The sequence below is a fragment of the Gracilinanus agilis genome, chromosome 2 (genome assembly GCF_016433145.1).
Source record: "Gracilinanus agilis isolate LMUSP501 chromosome 2, AgileGrace, whole genome shotgun sequence".
Taxonomy (NCBI): Eukaryota; Metazoa; Chordata; class Mammalia; order Didelphimorphia; family Didelphidae; genus Gracilinanus; species Gracilinanus agilis.
This window is the reverse complement of record NC_058131.1, coordinates 24006134-24026597: the sequence shown is the minus strand read 5'-3', so window position 1 is coordinate 24026597 and position 20464 is coordinate 24006134. Positions and strand designations below refer to the sequence as shown.

Here is a 20464-nt window from a genome sequence, read left to right as displayed (position 1 = left end):
CTAGAGAATCTCAGAGAATTTCTACCCAGCATCATCACTGAAGACTATTAATTGAGTTTTCCCATCTTTAAACCTTATCAAAATGTGAGCTCCTCCATAAAAAGAAATAAACACCATCACTTCCCTCTGGGAGGCTTACACTTTAAATTTGCTGCTATCAAAACCAATCAGTGTTTGCTTTGTTATTTATTCAACAGGAACTCTTTTGACCAATGGAATGTTGACTGTAATGTAATAGGTCACATTCAGAAAAAAAAAACATCCTAATTATCATATGCATAATTAACCAGCCTTTAAATACATCTTTGAAGGGTTCTTCTGAAACAAACAAAAATCATATCAGAGAAATGGTACCATCTAACTTATTCTCAAAAGCCATATTAAAATCTCCTTCTTGACTTCTCCTTCCCCATCTCTTTTTCTATTTTGAAGACCAAAAACCAATAACTCCCAAACCGATGTTTGATATGTAACCATCAAGATATGATCTTTTCACTGAACACTTGGAATCTCCGTGGTCCTTCTAATTCATAGCTCCACAAGGAATGCAATTTGTTCATTCAAGTTCATTGAATATCCCCCGTGCTGAGATGGAAACAGGGCACTGAGAAGTGGAATCAAGATTAGCCCATAGCTAGGTGACTCTGGGATATTACATCATAGAAAGAAACAGATGTAATCGTATTCTGTCAAAATGTTCCAGGAGGAAAAAGAAATTTAACAAAGTGGTTTCTAACACGACTAGAGGCATCATTGCAAATTTCACACACAATCATATCTAATTCAACACTCCACCCAAAAATCCAGCACAGTTCACCACTAGGTATCTTTTTGATGCAGCCTAGTTTTGCATTGGGGTCCTGAAGTCATTTTTCAAGAATTCAACTAGATTGTTGTTAGCAAAGAACAAACAAAACTTGAAATCCATTTTAGGTAATGTGATACATTCATGTTACCTTACTTAAAGTGGAAAAGAAAATCTTTAAATACATTTGCAATACTTTTAAATTGGAAGTTAAATGGAAGAAAGTATTTTAAACACCCTGGCACATCCCGGGGGCCTGCCTAGAACAGAAATTTTTGCTTTAACTAAAAAAAGGCACACACAGAAGGGTCTGTATAAATAAAAGTAAACATTCTATCTGGGAGACATTTTATTTACCAAAGATAAATGACTGTCCCATTTATCGGTCAACCTGCAAATAACCCAACACCCTTTTTCTTTAACTGAGAAAAGAGGATATTGTTGCCAAACCAAAAGATGTTAAGGATCTAGTGCTTTTAGATATTTAAAACTGAGTTCTCTCCTTGTCCATATATTCCTGTATTTCAGAAAGCTATATTTTAAAACTACTTGTATATTAATAAATTAGAACTAATAGAACCTGGTCACAGAATATGTATTGGCTTTCACCTCAAGGGAGAACTCTGAATCTAGGGAACTGTCCATCCTGAACTCCATTCCATTGCCCCATGACCCACAAATCATAATTGGAATTCTCTATGCATAGTAAACTATTATTTCAATGGGGAGCTTTTAAAGGCTTTCCTGGTGGATAGTTATGATTGCCTTTCATTTGAATAATCTCGGGCCCTGGACCTTGTCCATTGTCAGAATGGACATATTTTGAAACCTTCAAATAACTCATTTTATTTTTCTTTTTTGCCAAAATGGCTCTCCAATAAAGTATTGGTTTGACTTCTTGTAGTGCTCCTCCCCAGATCATACCATAGTACTCTACAGTTCTATTTCATTTCCCTTAAGGATTGGACATGGAGTTCTTATAAAGGTTGTGGTGATATGATACTGCTAAACCAGTTCTGACAAAGGCAAATGGGTCAGTGTGATTCCTTGGGCCTCATCAAGTTAATCCCCCATATATAATACCAAAAATCTTGCCATCACATTTGATTTTTCTATTGTTTTGCACATAGTCTTCTTCATGTTTTCCTAAAAATATACAGATTGCCCCAAAGTCTTAGTGATATTTAGGTTTTAATAATATTATTAAATTTATTTAATTAGAATTATGTAGCAAGCTTATTCAAACTTAAATTGCACTAAGACTAAGGGAGAACCCTGCATTAAGACTAACCCATCTTTGACAACACATACATGTAGACTCACATGATAAATTCTTGTCAACACTGTCAGTGTTGTTTTGCAGTGCATGGGACATTTGGAAGAACTGTCTTAAAATGACTTATGGGCATTATTGATTTTTAACATTCTGTGCCCTTCACATACTCTGAGGTTCAAAAAAATAAAATAAAAAGAAGTGTAACTGAAATTACACTAGCAACAATGAATGAATTAAAGCATCATTGATTTCTATGAAAGAGGTGAGTATTCTTTTGACCCCATTTCATAGCTGGGCATGCAGAGGCTGAACAAATTGCTGAAGGTCACACAGCAGGGCAGTGGAACTTCTAAGATGAGCATCTAAAATTCCAAGCTTCTTGTTCCAGGCTTTAAGAGCTATGGCCCATGCTTTCTTTCTTGGTGATCTTCAGAACTTTAATTAGGACTTTCCACCCCAGTACTCCACCACCTACCCCTTGGTGTGCCTTACAAGGCACAATGCTTCTTCATTCTCCTTCTAGATGGTGGATATCGAGGCTCAACAACAGCCAGGAAGTGGAGTTCAAATCACAAGATATCTTTATATAAAGATTCCCTATGTCTCTTACAGAACTTAACTCTCTTGTAACAAAATTCCTCCCTCTAGCTCTTCCCTCTACAATCCTCTTCCAAAGCCCTTTTCCACCCTTCCCTTCCCCTCCCTCTCCCTCTCCCAAACTAGGGTATGGTTTTTCTCTTGCTCTCTCTCTCACTCTCTCTTTTCTGTATCTCTCGGAAATCAGACAGGAGTTCAGAACACTTTCACTACCTTTTATGAGGTAGATTGTGATGTCATAGATGGGGGCAGGGCTAGTCAACTTTCTACCCACCTACCAACCTGTGCTGAGGGAGCTCTGCTCGGGAGTGGAAGCAGTGATTCTTCCATGGTGAGTAATTTCACTTTCTAATCTTTCTCTCATTAATAACCCTAGTCACAAAGGCAGGGAGGGGGTTTCAGGGGGGTGTGGGTGAGTCTATTCAGGGCCATGATACCATTGGCCAATATTGGGCGGTAAGAGACTTTCCTCTTGTTTCCTTGTTGTGATCAACAGTTCTTCTAACATAATCCAATTGTTAATGGTATTCCTGATGTACAAATCTTAGCCAGGCCTGGATGATGGCCATACCAGTTGAGCTATGAGTCCAGTGGGGCCTGAAAGGCACCTCATAACTAAGAGTGATGAATTCATTCATTAGTTGCCTCAGTAACTTATGGCAAAACTGGAGGGCTAGGAGAATATTTTCTTCATTATTCTTGAGATTTCTTGGGTGGCTTTATTGTAGGAAGTTGCCTGCCAAAAGATTCAGTCTACAACCTTTGCCAGAAAAGTAGATGAATTCTAATATGATGAGGCTGAAAACAAAGCAAAAGTAAACACACACAAAGATGATTCTGAGACAAATGAACATTTTGAAATTCAAAGCTTAATGTGTAGCTCTGTTCCTCATAGATTGGGGTAAAGGGTAGAGCTATTTCTGGATGTTTCTACATAATTAGTCGTTCTTTTCTTGGACATGTCAAGGTACTGACATTTTTTAAGCAGAATTGTTTCATATGTTAATATCAGTCCAAAAATGTAGCACTATTTGTTGTTTTATTGCTATTATTATTTCTCATTTGGTAGTTATGGTTTTATTGACGGGTCTTTTATATGTTCTTCAGCATTTAGAAAGAAAAAAACTAAACTGTGAAGATCACACTCTTCTTTCTCATCTTTGTTCTCTCTCTTGGGTCCATATTACAATTTGTAGAGATTTCAATATTTCTAAATTAAAAGGGTAGAACAGGATTCTTTACCATAAAACAAGAGCCTCCATCACTGGGGAAGAACTCTTGGGACAGGGTTGCAAAAACTCTATCCCTTTTGAAATACAAAGAATGGAAACAAGGGATTATCTACACTTAAGTTAGTGCCTTGAACCTTCACCAGTGATTGGTTGGCAGTGTAGACTCTAGCTAGATGTGAAGGAATGGAAATAACTTTCACAAATGGATGCCAAATCTCCCATCCCAACATCATAGATTCTATCATGCCATTGGCCGAAAGGCTGAGTGAGGTAAAGGATATTGTCAATAACTTATATGAAAGAAATTCATTTTTTCCTGGATGAATAGCTTTCCTTGCCTAGTCTTCTTCTCTTCCATGCTACCCACTGACCTCTGCTACAAAGTAGCACCTCTGTTGATATCCCCACCAACTAAAATGCTTTAAAATAGGAATAGCAGGACATCAGATCTTGGCCAATCATAAGTATGGCCAATTCCACTGGCTAATAAAGGATTCAAAATATTCTTCTCCTATTCGAAAAGAAACCCCCTCTAAGCCTCCTGGCTCCATTCCTTTTCCCATCTTCTTGCAAAATGAAATTAGCACCAGAGAAACGTCTCATCTATGCCTAGTTAGTATGGCCCTAGTGAGTCCTGAATAGTTTAAATCAAGTCTAAGATATGGTAAAAATTAATAAATAAGTATATCTTAAACACCTACTAAGTGCTTAGGAACCCTTCCTAAGTTCCAGTGATATAAATATAAATGATACGTCTACTCAATAATACTTATTTCTTTGGAAAAATGTTTATATATGTATTCTTTGGAAAAGAAATTATACATGTGTTTTCAGATCATAATATAATAGTATAATGACTCTTCTTAACAAGGAATATATTTTTAAAGTTGCAAAATACAAGTCAAATGTACCTGATTAAATGCATAGGTAAGCATTATGTGTAATTAGTACATCGATTAAACTGTGAGCTTCTAATGTGGTGTGAAATCTTCTTAAATAAACCGAAAACCGCTTTCTTACCCTTTGCTCAACATATTCTTTCTGTAAATAGAAAGAACCAGCCCAGCCCAGAAACTGTGAATCGTCAGAAATTCTGGAGGCACCAAAATCTGAAATATGGACATTTTACTGTATTTGCACAGAAGTCAGCCAAGCTAGCATTTACTCCCTTGATGTTAACACCTGAATAGAATTTCAAACAAGCAGGCAACGCTTCTGCTTCCTCTCTCTGTTCTTTAGTATCCATACTCATTCCTCCATCAATAAGTAACTGTCTTCATTGCCCATTGGTGTTCCCTGTGCTGATACTGTGGAGCGCCCGGTTAGCATAGCCTCGAGAGATTAACTATACATCCCAAGTGTCTAAGTATTTTGCTTGTTTAAGTTAGTAATTTGCTGTTTAACGTGGCAAAGTAATCATTGCCAAAGTGCTAAGAAGAAAGACCTGAGGGAGAGGCATGTTAACACAACCAGAACTCTCCTTCCATTCAAATGGCGGCATAACTACCTTTTCATATAGGCCTACTGAGGTCAGTATTCCCACTTCAGTTATAAAACCCAAGCGATGTCTCTACTGGGGAAAGTATTTGGCTAAGTACATCAGTGTATTGGTGGATCTTTGGGGACACATTTTCCAGGAAATCATGGCCCTGGAGACACTTTTATCCCAACATGTAGATGCCCAAAGCTACTCTTTGTGATAGGAAGACTGGCACTCCCCCAACAGTCTCTCCTTGACTCCAAGCACAGAGTCCTCGCCCTCTCTCCCTCCCTGAGGGTACAACCCCAAGCTCTGAGGTAGAAAAAGTGCCAATCTCTCAGAAGGCCCAGTGTACACTTGTAGCTCAAGTTGCTCATGTTCTTGTCAATCCTTCATACAGATACCAGGTAAGGAATAATTATGTTTTATAAACACATGGGGCATGGCCATCTTGAACTCTGTGAGTTAAGAAAAATTTTGTGGTGCAATGGGACGTTATGCCCATGGAATGCCTTCATCATGCATGCATTTCCTACACTGTGTGTGCATGATCTCATTTCTGCTTCTAAGAAGTTGTTCCTTTACATTGTGTGGATTACAGGGGTGTCCATTTCTCTTTTAAGAGCCAGTGATTCGAAGGACAACTGAAGAAGAAGTTGTTATGGAAATCACTGGACACTGGTCTGAGCTCAATCGTTATAAATAAACTAGCCCTTATTTGTGAAGGACCTACTAAGGGTCATGTACTATACAAGTGTTAAGGATACAAGTACAAAGAATTAAATAATCCCTCTTACAAGGAATTTATATTCTAATATGAAAAAGAACTAAATATTTCCTTCCTCTCCTTTCTCCTTTGCCCATTTATGAATATCACAACCTTTGGGAGATACAACTTGCCTTTTATGCATATCCAGAGTTATTTTCTCTCCATAAAAACTGCCAAAGTAGGCAGCCACCTCACCCTCTTTCTTAGATTTCCTGTTGAAAGTAGCCTGTCTACCAATTAAGTGGAAATAGATTTTAAAATCCAGAGAAAAGGAGATTCAAGAGAAACCTGATGTCACAACTCATTGCCCTGTTCATTCCTGCCAAGTACAATGGCTTGCTACATTGACTGAAAGTCTAGTTTATGAAGGGCACCTTCATTAAACATGCTCCACTAAATCATTATGAGATCTTAGGCAAATCACTTCACGCCAAGCTTCCCTTTCTTCTTGTATAAAATTAAGGGAGTGACCATGTTCTCTGATGTTTCTCCCACCTCTAAATTATTGTTGTTCATCAGTCATTTTCAGTGGCACCTAACTCTTCATGACTTCATTTGAGTTTTCTTGGCAAATATACTGGAGTGGTTTGGCAGTTACTTCTCCATCTCATTTTGCAGATGAGGAAACTGAGGTGAACAAGGTGAAATGGTTTCCTCAGGTTTACATAGCTAGTAAGTGTCTGAGACCAGATTTGAACTCAAGAAGCTGAGTCTTGCTGACTCCAGACATAGCACTCTATCTGCTATGCCACCTAGCTGCCTTGAAGTTTACAAAATGCTCTTCATGGATTCTTTTACTTGATCCACATAATAATCCTGGAAAGTTAGTATTATTCTCTTCACTTTATAAAACCAAAACAGAACAAACAAACAAAAAAAAGCAGAATCTGAGACTTGGAACTGTGACTTGCAATGCTGAAGTCACCAAGTTGTCCAATGTCCAAGGGAGGGTTCAAACTCAGTTCTTCCTGACTCCCATGTCCAGCTCCTCACTGTATCTCCTATCTGCCACAAAACCACAGAATTCAATAATAACAATAACCATAATGATGAAGAATAGTATTTATTTGGCATCTTAAGGTTTGAAAAAGCACTTTACATATGTAGTCTCCTTATATCTTCACAATAGCCCAGTAAGGCAGATAATAATCTCACCCCCATTTTAAAGCTGAGAAAAGGGAGCCTGAGAAGCTAAATGACTTGCCCAGATTTTACATAGTTAAGTGTCTGAAGCAAGGTTTGAACTCAGGACTTTTGATTCTAGACCTAGTACAATATGGACTATATCATCTACCTGGCAGCATTGTATTCACTGTACCTCTATGCTTTATCCCTAGTTGTAAATTCCTGCAAGTAGTATTCTACGCTGTCCACTCCTGGGATTATTGGAAATTGATGTTCTGTGCATCTCATATTTATCCTCTGAAGCACTTTCCCCTACCCCTACCCCACTATCTATTCAAAATAGATTGCAAGCTCTTTAAAGTGCAAGGTCTGTTTCCATTTTTTAATTGGGCCCCCCAGCCCTCACCCAATACCAGTATTAAATAAATGTCTGCTGATTTGAGGTGAATGAGGAAGGGGATTCTCTTCTTCCCCCCAAACTTTCAAGACTAGAATTAATCAATGTCCATTATCATGTCAGATCAATTAAGAGGGGATAGATTTTAAAATCCAGAGAAGAGGAGACTTTGGAGGAACTGAGAACCACATGATTTTAATCGAGCCTGGCTTTAATACTGGCATTACTTCAGTCCGCAATTTCCTTTTCTCCCAGAGGAGCGTAACTCCTGCCAAGATGCTTCTGAAAATATTAGGTTTCATTTGAACGCTTTCCTGCCTGGAAGATAAGAAGGAATGAGGTGCCTTCATTTTCTTCCTTAGTTGTTTTTGTTTGTGCAAATAAAAACACACTCTTTTCTTGCCAGAAGCTGAGATACCATGCCACCTTTAAGCTGTTGAGTGGTGCATGGCCAATGGCAGTCTGGGTTCTGAAAATCTATCTGGGCCCATTGATCTGGACAGTTCCTCTAAAGGATAGAAGATTTCATGAGTTCTTTCAGAGATGGCTTCAGGACATATGGCTATTTCACATTTCCTTCCTCACCTGATGCGGACAAGAGGCAACTCGAGATAATTCTGAGAAGCCCAGGAACATTATTGTCATCCAGGCCTGATAATTCCTGAGGGCTGAAACAATGTATGTGATGTGATCATAGACTCTGAAATGGAATGCAAGTTAAAGAGCCCCAAACTTTTCTGATGTGAACACGAGAAATCTTGCCTTTGACTTATTAGTATGAATACTCAGCAATTAGCAAGATCACCAATAATAACACCAACAATTAATCAAAATTTCTGATTTAAAATTATCAATAATATTTTGTTGCTCAATCATTCAGTCATATTGACTCTTGGTGACTCCATGGACCATAGCTATCCATGTGGTTTGCTTGGCAAGGATACTGGAGTGATTTGCCATTTTCTTCTTGAGTGAATCCAGGGGATCTTTTTGTCAGGTAATCAGAGGTCAAGTCATGTGCCAAGGGTCACACTGCTAGTAAGTATCTGAGGATAGATTTGAACTCAGGTCTTCCTGACCCCAGACCCTGAGACACAGCTACTTCTATCAATAATATCAGTTAACATCTAATATAAATGTACTTTAATCACAGAATGGAAATGTTGACTGACATTTCTATACATGTGCACATATGTATACTATTTCTACATATGGAAGCATAATAATAATAAGTAGTATTTATATAGTGTTTCAAGGTTATATATAGTGTGTCAAGGTTTGCCTGGGAGGCAGGTACTATCATCATCATCATCATCATCATCATCATCATCATCATCATCATCATCATCATTATCTCTATTTTCCTCATGAGGAAACTGAGACCAAGAACCATTGAGGAACTTGCTTATGGTCCCACAGATACTAAGTGCCTTACGGTGGAATCTGAACTCATTTTTTCCTGACACCAAGTCCAGCAAACACTGTCCACTACTCTAGCTAGCTACACAAACACATACACAAGATATGCACACGTCCCCATCCTCATTTGATAGCTCGAAAGTTTTAGTGCAAGAACTGCACTAAGATTCAGAACATGGTAAAGATGTCATTAACACTAGATTTATAAAAATTCTTTAAGTTGATTCTTATAATAACCCTATGAGGAAAGTGCTACTTTTTTTAAAGACTTACTTTCTTAGAATCAATACTATGTGTTGGTTTGGGGGCAGAAGATCAATAAGGGCTAGGCCATGGGAGTTAAGTGACCTATACAAGTTTACACAGCTAGGAAGCAGCTGAGGTTACATTTGAACCCAAGATGTTTTTATTCTAGGGCTGGCTTTCCATCCACTGAGCTATGTAGACCAATTTTTATTTGTTATAGCCAAATGAGGAGATTGAGTCTGAAAAAGGTTAAGTGTTTTACCCAGGGTCACAAAGCTCATGAATGACATTTGATTTGGACCCAGAATATATTCACTCTAAATTCTCAAGAGGATTCTTTAATTTTTAATAAAAGAGGTTTAAGAAAATTCAGATGATCTCTAGGCTGTCTCATTTTAATAATGAAGAAACTGACGCTTAGGGAGGTTGTGACTTGCCCAAAGTCATACAGAAAGTATCAGAAACTGGATATTAGATTTGGTCCTTTGACTCCAAAGCACCAATGACATTGTCTTGTGAGTGGCTGAAATTCTGACCCACAGTTCCTGTAATATATATTTGCAAGGAAAAAATAAAAAAAAAGTAGTGTTGTTGCTGATGCTTTCCAAAAATGGAATTCCATACTGTTTTGAAGCTCATCATTTTCCTTGAAAGGCAGTGAGTTAGTATATAAAAGAATAGTGATTTGGAAACACAAGACCAGAATTACAATCCATTCTCTTCCTTTGTTACCTTGGAGAAGACCCTTGACTTGTCTGGACCCCAGATTCCTCATGTGTAAAAGGAAGGGACTTTATGGCCTCTTTGTTCTCTTCTAGCTCTTAATTTGTGACCCCATCATTTGAGATCATTGAGTCCTTGACCTAGCAGGAACCTCAGAGTCCATCTTGTTCATCTTCATTTTGCAGAGGAGGGAATGTAAGTCCAGGGAGGATAATGGACTTTCTCTAAGTCTAACAGATGGATAATATCAGAGGGTTCATTTTCCACTACCCCAAGCTGCTCTGCCAGACTATTCAGTACAGATGGGTCACTGATCAAAGTGAAAGGAATTTGAACTAGAAGGAATTGTAGAATTCATTTAGTCCAACATCATCCTTTTAAGGAAAAGGAAATTCTGGCCCAGAGTAGTTGAGAGACTTCTTCAAGAAGTTGGTGACATGTCCATGACTTGTGCCTGGGTCCGTGAGCCCTAAAGCCAGTGCTTTCTTCACAAAAATGCTTTATTACATCCATGGAGAAGGTTTGAACACTGATTTATCCATGTGGCTGAAATCACAGGACTAGTTTCCTTATGAAAACATATAGCTTTTTAATGAGGGATCTAAATTATTTATTTCTTATTAACAACAATTATATTTTATAACCATTCACATTTTAAAGGATTTTATAAAACCTTTTAACAACCTAATATTCCTGGAATAGATGAGATTAAATAATTCCATAAAGGCCATAAACTGGAAATCAATGAATTTGGAAAAGAGAAATCTGAATCTTGGCTTCTACTTTTGGTTTTGGCTGAGATGCTAAACATAATTTAAAATCCGCAGCCCACTTATTTCATTTTTTTTTCATAAATAACTATACTTTTCTGATTCTTAAGAATAGGGCCCCTGATCTTTCCATATTTTAGTAGTGTGATCATTGACTGATCATTAGTCAGTGTCAAGCTGTTGAGTTTATTCTCCTGAAACATTGAGCTCCAAATAGGAGAATAGAGTCCCAATTGAATTCCCTGCAAAGGGAAGAAAAGGAATCCTTGGGGGATGCAGAGAGTGAAGTCCATGTAGACATCTGCGGAGGGAGTGTAAGTCCTTCCACTATGGCCCTGACAATCTCACCAAACTGGGCTGAGAATTGGTGGGGCCCTAACCGTTGGCTTAGAGATACCCCACTAAATTTTCTAAGGCTGCTGGCAGGTAACGAATGCCTCTATGAGAGGCATTTAGGTGGAATAGTGGAAAGCTGGAATGCTCAGTGTTCTTTTCCAATATTTGAGGGGAGCCTAGATGGGTCTATCCAGAAAGTGTACTTTTTAGTGCATCAGTCATTCCATTTAATAAGAGTCAAGTAATCGGCATTTCACACTTTAAAAAAAGAAATCGCATCTTCAGATCTGACTCCTGCCAGAAGGGTAACACTTCGGCCGAGGTGACTTTTCAGGTTTAAAATGACTTTCTTATTGCCTGAAATATTCCTTGGGAAGTGTGAGGCTGAAAATTAGTGGTGAGGGATATTTTATATCGGAGCAAAGTGTGAGCAAGGAGTTGAGGCTTTTTTTTTAATGAAATAGTGGGTTTTTCAAGGGGCAGTTAAGAACAGTAGCACCTGTGGATGTCTTTTTAATTCAGTAGACACAGCTATAGTTAAGAAGAACTAGAAGAATTAGAGTATGAACCAGTAATCATTAAAAAATGGAATGTGGGAGGGAAACTTGTAATTTTGCAATAAAAGGAAAGGCAAAGGAACTTTGTCTGAGGCTGATTTTGTAGGGACTCCAAGGGCAGGTTGAATGTGGAAAAGGGGAAAGGAATGTCTTTACTAAGTACCTAATATGTTCCAGGCACTGTGCTAAGCAATTTGTTTTTCATAACCCTATGAGGTAGTTCGTATGATCCCAATTTTATAGTGAAGGAAACTGAGGCAGAAGTTAAATGATTTGCCAATAGTTACAATGTTAGTAAAGACAGAAGTCACACATGGACTCAGGTCTTCTTGATTCCAGGCCCAGTGATTTATCTACTATGAAATCGGGCTGTCTCAGTATGGGAGGAAGCATGGAAAGGGCTCAAGGATTGGGAGACTAGTGCTGAAATTCTACCACTTATTCTAATTCCCTAAATGACTTTGAACAAGTCACTTACTCTGTTGGGACCTTAGTTTCCCCTGTGAAAAAGACCTGAAATAGATTTGCGGCCTCATCTTTTTCTAAATCTGTGGGTCTATGATTCTTCATATTGATTTCATCTTATCATCAATGTGTTTTTACCAGCTAGCCTATTTTTAAGCAAAACATTAAATTCACCTCCCAAAATTTTTTAATCTTCAGCTTAATTCAGTGCTTAATAGTTTCCATTTTTTTAAACTATTTTTTTATTTTAAACCCTTAACTTCTGTGTATTGACTTATAGGTGGAAGAGTGGTAAGGGTAGGCAATGGGGGTCAAGTGACTTGCCCAGGGTCACACAGCTGGGAAGTGTCTGAGGCCAGATTTGAACCTAGGACCTCTTGTCTCTAGGCCTGACTCTCAATTCACTGAGCTACCCAGCTGCCCCCAATAGTTTCCATTTTAAGGCAATTTTTGAGACCATTTACAAAGGGAAATGAGGTCTTTGGCTTTTTTGTTTTTTTGTTTTTTGCCTTTTTTCTCCTCCTCAACCCATTTCACAAATTCTGGGATTTCTTTGACTGTGGTCTATGATAACATTTCTGTATAATTTGGCATTAAGGATGTCCAGACCTTTTAAGCTCTTCTGTTCCTTGAATTTGTGATATTGAGAGTTTCTAATGTTTCCTTAGCTTCTTTTGTAAGGGAACATTGTAAGCTTCATAGAGGCTCTTTGTTGAACCCAGATTCGGGTTATTTTCAATTTTACAGAGAAGTAAGGCTCATAGAATAGAGTCTCTGTGGTTTGGTTATAGATCATTCTTTTAATGCAGTTAGCCTGGAGCTTGGATAAGCAATGACCCTGGTCAAGAAGAGGCCTTCCCTCATATCCATTCCTGAAACCTAGCCATAGAATTAGGCCTTTTCTGAGTAGGAAAGGATCTCAGTGGCTATCCAGTTTCACCCACCTCTTATCGAGAATCCAATGGTCTCAGCCTTAGGGACTTCTAGGAAGAATATACTTTTTCCTGAGTGTAATATTCTACTTAGTGATCAATCTAATTTTAAGGGTGTCTTTCCTGAAACAAGCCAAATTTTACCTCCTTGTTATTTCTACTTATTCATTTTTCTGATTTCTGAGCCTAAGACCAATCCCTCTTCCAAGGGACAACCCTTTAAATATTTGATAAAAGCTGTCCTGTCCACTCTTCTCTACTCTATTCTCCAGTCTCCTCCAAATTAACCATCCTCAAATCCTTCAGCTGATCCTTACATGGAGTGAACTAAAGACCATTTGGCATTCTGATTACTTTTTTTAAGTATTCTTCAATTTATTGAAGACTTTCCAAAACAATGATCTTCAAAACTGAGCTCACTGCTTCGGTTAGGTTCCAACCAGGCCAGAGTAAATCAGGACTGTTAGTTCCTTATTACTATACCCAATGAATGTCTGTCTTAGTGAAGACCAAGACCCCACTATGTTTCTTTTTTTTAAAGTTCTATGCTACAAATATATGGAACTCATAAATTATTAAAATTCCTTATATCTTTTTTCATAGGCTCTTGTCTAAACCATTGTTTCCCTTTACTGTACTTATGAATATAACTTTATTTTTAAAACATGTTCAAATATCTTCATGCCTCTCATTCTTAAACTTCATTTTATTAGATTTACTGAGATTCTTAAGATATCCCCTTGGAATGTCCTTTCCATTGGAGATATCTTTGCAATTTGTAATAAACCATTAATGACTACTATTTAAGTTAGAACATGTAAAAAATCCTAAATCTGATTAGTTGTAGTCTCATATTATTCACATCTCCCCATATTTTTTCAGGAGAATGTCAAATGCTTCCCTCAAATCTAGGAAATCTAGATTGAAGATATTCCCCTTGATCTTCTAACTTAATAATGTTATAAAAAAAGAAAGTTCACTATATCCTGATCTAAGCTCTTTGTCATCACTTCTTCCTTTTCTAACCATTTCCTTAAAAATAAATCCTGGGATTCTCTAAGAGATCAAAGTATTACTATTTATAGACTGCATTTGATTCCCTTTTTGAAGTATCAGTAAATTGGATGACACCTTTAAAAAAGAACGGCGAATAGCCCTTACTTTTTCCAGTTGTGTGGCATTTTCTTTCTCTCATGATCTATAAAATGTCCCTGTCATTGGCTCAGGAATCACATATGCTAATTCTTGACCCAAGGATCTGATTCAATGGGTCCACTCATGAAAAGAAACTCAACTCAATGCTTTCTTAAAATCTTATTATTTATATATTGAGTATTTTCTTGTAATCAGTTTGCTTTTTGTTTCTTTCATTTTTTTCGTGCTCTTTCCCATCCTAATGTCATTCTCCTTGGCAAAGAAAACAGAAGCAAATTAAGAAGTTAGCACTTCAGCATTCTTTAGTCAAGATTTCATACCTAATTCTGGAATGTTGCCCAGCGCTGAATTGGTGATAGACTCTTCTGTCTCACCCACTGACACTGACATTGCCTGTAGTCCTTTTTTGACAACTTGTGTCAGCAATATGAAATCAGAAAATGGCCACCAATCTAGAAGCTGTAGGATCCAGCCCTGTTAGAGAAAGAGTAGAGAAAATCCATTCCAAATCAATTTGATGTCAGACTCTCAGGTGAAGCACCCTCCCTGGTTGGAGATCTTTTCTTTCTGAGCTAATTAAGTTTCTTAGGACAACAGAAGGGAAATAGCCATTTTGCCTGAGTCTAATGCCAGAACAGAACAATGATAGCACATAACAGATCCCCAGTGACAAGCTACTTGGCCAGGGCAAAGATAGGATTTCTTTTTTACTCTGAAGTGAATGGAAGGGTGTGAGGGAATGAAAGTATAAGGAAAGGTAAAGCACAGAATATAATCATGGTTTCACTCAGGCATCAACACCTGCTTGATTAAACATCACTACAGAAAGCAAGACTCAGTAGACAGAACTCTAGATTGGAATTTGGAAAACTACAATTAGGCTCAGATTTTGGCCTTTCCTTTTACTTTAAAAAGTTAATTTAAGTTATTGGAGCTCAGTTTTGTCATAAAATGAATGATTTCAGTTAGGGGAATCAATGCTATCTCTAAATCAGTAATCCTGTTATCTCCTACAGCTTCATTTTATGTTCTCTTAATCAGATATTAGAAGGTACTGAGAGTTTTTCTTTATGTCTCCACTTCCCCCTCAAATTATTCTATATTTATTTTGTGTATAGTTCATGTTTAACTTCATATGTACATGTTTTCCTTCTCATCCACCCTTACCATAAAATAAAAGCTCCTTGAGGGTAGGAATTGTTTCTTTTTTTTTTTTTGGTTTGTTTCTTTTTTATATGGCTAGGGCATGTTGGTGAACCTATGGCATGTGTGCTAGAGTGGGCTGTTCTTCTCCCACTTTTTATTTTTAGGACATATGAACCTATTACCCACCCTTCTTCCCAGTAGCTCAATAGGAATGCTTCCTCCCTCCCTTTATAGGGTAAGGGAGTGGCTAACATGTGGCACCAGAGTTGCATTTTGAGTACTCAGACTCTAAAATGTTCACCATCACTGGCTTAGGGACTTGCTCATTGCCCATTGCCTTACATTTACTAGGTACTTGAAAATACTAATACATACTTATTTGAAATATGCAAGGCTAGGAGAATGGAGCACATGACAGTTTTTTTTTTAAATTTTGAAGAACTATCTTTGGAAGAGACTAAAGACTTATTTTGCTTAACCCCAAAAGGGAGAATTAAAAAAAAAAAGAAAAATGGAAAAAAGTTAATAAAAAAATCAAATTGAGAAATACTTCAAAAAAGAAAAAGGACACTTTCTAGTCATTAGAACTTTTCAAAAATGATATAGGCTGCTTCAAGGGATCATAATATTTAGAACAAGAAGGGACCTTGATGGCCATCAAGTCAAAACTCTCATTTTATTGAGAAGGAAACTGAGATTCACAGAAATTAAAAATTAAATCAATTAACTTGCCTAAATTGGCAAAGATGGCATTCAGCTTATGTGGATTTTAAATGCAAGTCCTCTCAGAGTTCTCTGTCAGTAAAAGTGTTTGAGGAATCTATTTATAATATATCATTTCAATGGAGATTAAAAAAATATTTGGAAATAGGTACTACCAGTATGATTATTTGCATTTTGCTGATTTTTAAACTGAGTGCCAGGAAATGACTCTCCCAGATTCATATAGCTCTTTAGGTGTCATATTTAGACCAACTTGATATTCATCACACTTATTAAATATGCTGTACCAAGGAATTCAGATGAGGGATGGATGATGTCTTATGAGTACTGAGGTCCCTTCTACTTCTCAACTTTACCCTGTGACTTCTCAGGTTCCTTCTATATCTGAGATTCTCTAAATAACATGGATTTGCATGTGCAAAGAGGAAGCATTTCTAATTTTCAGCACAATGTGGAGTCCAGGAACTGGAAGCATGACAAGGAGGGCAATAAAGAAAAGCTATATGAAGTGTACAGTTCTATCTTGTTCATTCACCAAGTGCAGCCATCAGTTGCAATTCAGAGACATGCGAAATAATGACTCCACTCTTAGAGTTATAGAGGTGATCAGATAAGAATCTGTCACTAAAGAGATCTATGGCAGTAGAGAAGGATCCCAATGGATCTTGATTTTAGCATTATAAAGTATATGCTCTCCATACTTCACATAAGTGAAAGAAAACACATAACACTAGCATTTTCAAACAGAGTTGATTCTTGCTTGTCCACTGTATTGTTTTTATTAATTACATATTTTCCATATTATATATTGATACAATTTTAAATAATAATTTTTTGATATTTTTCAATCTGTGTTTTCTCCACACACCCTTACCCCTTCCCCAAGATGGCAGGTAATATGATATATGTTGTATATGTGTTATCATACAATACATATTTACATATTCATCATATCATGATTCAGTCTGCATTAAAACTCCATTGGTTCCTTCCATGGCAGCAGAGAACCTTTTTTCTTTATGAGTCCCTTGGAGTTGTCCTGCATTCTTGCATTGATGATAATAGTTCCATGCTATTGTTTAAAGCAGTGTCATCAAATGTAGTTAAAAATGTTACCAAAGTATAAATGTCCACCAAAATTGTAATGGATAATAATGTGATGGATATTGTGATTCTGATGGTAAATGTGAGTCACTAGGGGCCTGGGATCCTGTAACTAAACGAGTAGGAGATTTAGAGCTATCAGTGATGAGCAGCCTCAGCTGTCGTGCCCAGTCAATCTCTACAGTTAGGCTCCTTTAAGGTGTTGAGTGGGTGGCCCCTCCCTGCTGAAGTAACTGCCTTCCTATTGGGTGAGAGCAGAACCCAGCAGAAAATGGGGCTCAACTTCCTGGTTACAATGGAGGCTTAGCTTCCACTACTCAGTAAACTCAACTTCTTAATATTCTCTCCTCTCCTCAGTCTCTTTATCCTTGGTGATGATGAAGGAAATACAGGAACTCATAGATTTAGGCTAAGGGATTTATTTTAAACTGGAAAGGGAAAACTGATTTAAGAGGGTTCAAGGTCTTAAAAAGGTGTGTTGCTAGGGGCAACTAGCAAGTGTTGGCAATGGACCTAGAAGGTAAGATCAGGCCGAGGGAACCAGCTCTCAGCTAGTGATGACTTGACACTGGCCTGATGTTATTTGATCCACCAGCTAAACAGATGAAGTTGTTGAGTTGTTTTAGGGATATCCCTAACCACTAGGCTACTCTAACCTAAGTCCTGCCCTCGTTCCACAACCCACCTCTCTTCAATCTCCTGGGGTTCCCAAGGGGAAGTCAGAGGTGGCTGGGGATCTGGGTGAGGTAGAGTAAATCAGAACCCAAAGTTGGGTTTGCAGGGCTTTATATAGTCACAGCCCAACTGTCAACACCTAGGATGGCACCTGCCAGGACAGAGTTCCATTCTGCTAACTGACAGGATTGCCAAGGGTAATATTGCAAATGCAAGAAATCCTGCATTACAAAGTATACATAAAGATCAGATTGCCACAATCAGATATTGATTTAAAAAACCATACATTAGCATTATCTGTATTTTGTTGCATTTTAATTTATTATTTTAGATATTTACCTAACTATATTTTAATCTGTCTTGCTCTGCACTCTGGAATAGTGTGGGACATATTTTGATACCTCTTGCATAACAGATTAATTCTTTGTGTGACAACTGAAGTAGATAAAGATAAAAATATCAGTTATAGGGTTTATATAGTGCTTTAGGATTTGCAAAGATCCTTATGTATATAAACTAATTGGAACCTCTTGATAAACCAGTGAGTTAGGTGCTATCATTATTCTTTTTTCACAAATGAAAAAAACTGTGATAGAGAGGATAAATGATTTTCCTGGAGTCACATAGCTAGTAAATTCCTGAGGCAAGATTCAAACACAGGTCTTCATAATTCCAAATTCCATGTTTGTCTGCTATACCACTGAGCTGATAAAAATTACATGCACATTATTAAATTATAGGTACATATATATATAGTATTTGAATATATACATATGTGTACATATATATACATATACATATACATATATACATACACACACACACACATATATATATATAGCTTTAAAATTCCCAAAATATTTTATTTGAAAATCACAACACTTTGAAGGAAACAATACAAGTGTAATTGTTCTCCTTTTGCTAATGAGCAAATAGGTTAAAGGAGTCTAGTGACTTGCCAGAGACTCATACAGTTACTTTTGTGTCAGGTATGGCTCTACTTGCTCAAAAGTACTTTAAGTAATTGGGTGATGACTTGGATAGAGCACTGGACCTCGAGTCAGGAGGACCTGAGTTCAAATGTGACTTCAATTACTATCTATGTGACTCTGGGCAAGTCACTTTAGTTCTATCTTTGTTTCCTCAACTGTAAAATGGGGACAGTGATAGTTCTCAATGATTGTGAGGATTAAATGAGATAATATACGTAAAGTACTTAGCACAGTGTTTGACATATAGTCAGTGCTTAATATATTTTGTTTTTTGTTTCTTGTTTCATTCTTGTTATTATTGTTCAATCATGTTTAATTCTTTGTGACCACATCTATCTGTTTTTGGCCAAAGATACTTAAATAGTTTGTTATTTCTTCATCATTCTAGTTTTGCAAATAAGGAACCTAAGACAAACAGGGTTAAGTGACTTGTCCAGGGTCACATAGGTAGTAAGTATCTGAGGCCACATTTGAGCTGGGGAAGATGAGTTTTCCTGGCTACAGGAGAAATATTCTATCTAACATGCCACTTAACCCCTCTTCAAGAATACAAAATGAATCAGGAAGTGATTGATTGCCACTTACCATAGGGCTTCAGATGAATTATAGAATTTCAGTGTTGGAGAGGATTTCAAAAAACACCTTACCCATCCTTTGACACCAAAAGAATTCACATGACATTTTTGGAAAATGTTTGCTTGTTTATCCCCATAATCTGCTACCTTCGAAGACAGCTCATTCCAAATTTGGAAATGTAAACTGGATAAACATCTGCCAGGGGACTTTGTAGAGTCAAGTGGTATTCAGGTAGGCTTTGGACTAAGTGACCATTGAGATCCTATTCCAAAGTGGACCTTTTATGATGTTGGTTTGTTATGAAAATGACATTATGGAAAGATTAAGAGAAAGGAGGGAAATTTAAAAAAAAATCAGAAGGGTGAATCCAGCTCTAAAATACTCAAAAGGAATTTCAGAAGAGACAGACAAATGCATTCCATTAATAGATGTTATGGCTCAATTGCTCAAATTTAAAATTAATTTAATTAAAATCACTGCTCTAAACCATGCATTATTTTGAATTCCTCTTGTGAGTCCTTGATTAATTATATCTGTTTCTTCAAGTCTTCCTTTCAATTTTATAATGAAAGATGAACTCAAATTTTCTTTTAGAGTGGAGAGATTCATCTTTCCCTACTGTTTGTTTCTTATACTTTCTGTCATTTTTCAGAACTATATGAAATATATGCATTTGGGAATGGTTATATTCAGAACTAAAGCATTGCCACATTATGTGTAGTGGTGATGATGTTAAAGAAGATGGAGGAGGCAGAAAAGGGGATTGAGAAGGAAAAGAAGAAGAAACAGAAGCCAGAAAAGAGGAGGAAGAAGAGGAGGAGGAAGGAGGACAAGGAGAAAGGAGGACAAGGAGGAAGAGGCAGAATAGAAGGAGGAGAAAGAGGAAGATGAAGAAAGGGGGGAAGAAGAAACAGGAAGAAGAAGAAGAAGAAGAAGAAGAAGAAGAAGAAGAAGAAGAAGAAGG

The 20464-nt window shown here is 37.3% G+C and overlaps 1 protein-coding gene across 1 annotated transcript in view; it reads left to right on the top strand.

Moving 5' to 3' along the window:
* CTNNA2 (catenin alpha 2) overlaps positions 1 to 20464 on the top strand; it is a 1353633-nt gene that overhangs the window by 1310784 nt on the left and 22385 nt on the right. The window contains exon 17 of the mRNA XM_044659266.1: positions 2866 to 3009. Coding sequence (XP_044515201.1) covers positions 2866 to 3009 — 144 coding nt within the window. The remainder of the gene's footprint in view (positions 1 to 2865; positions 3010 to 20464) is intronic.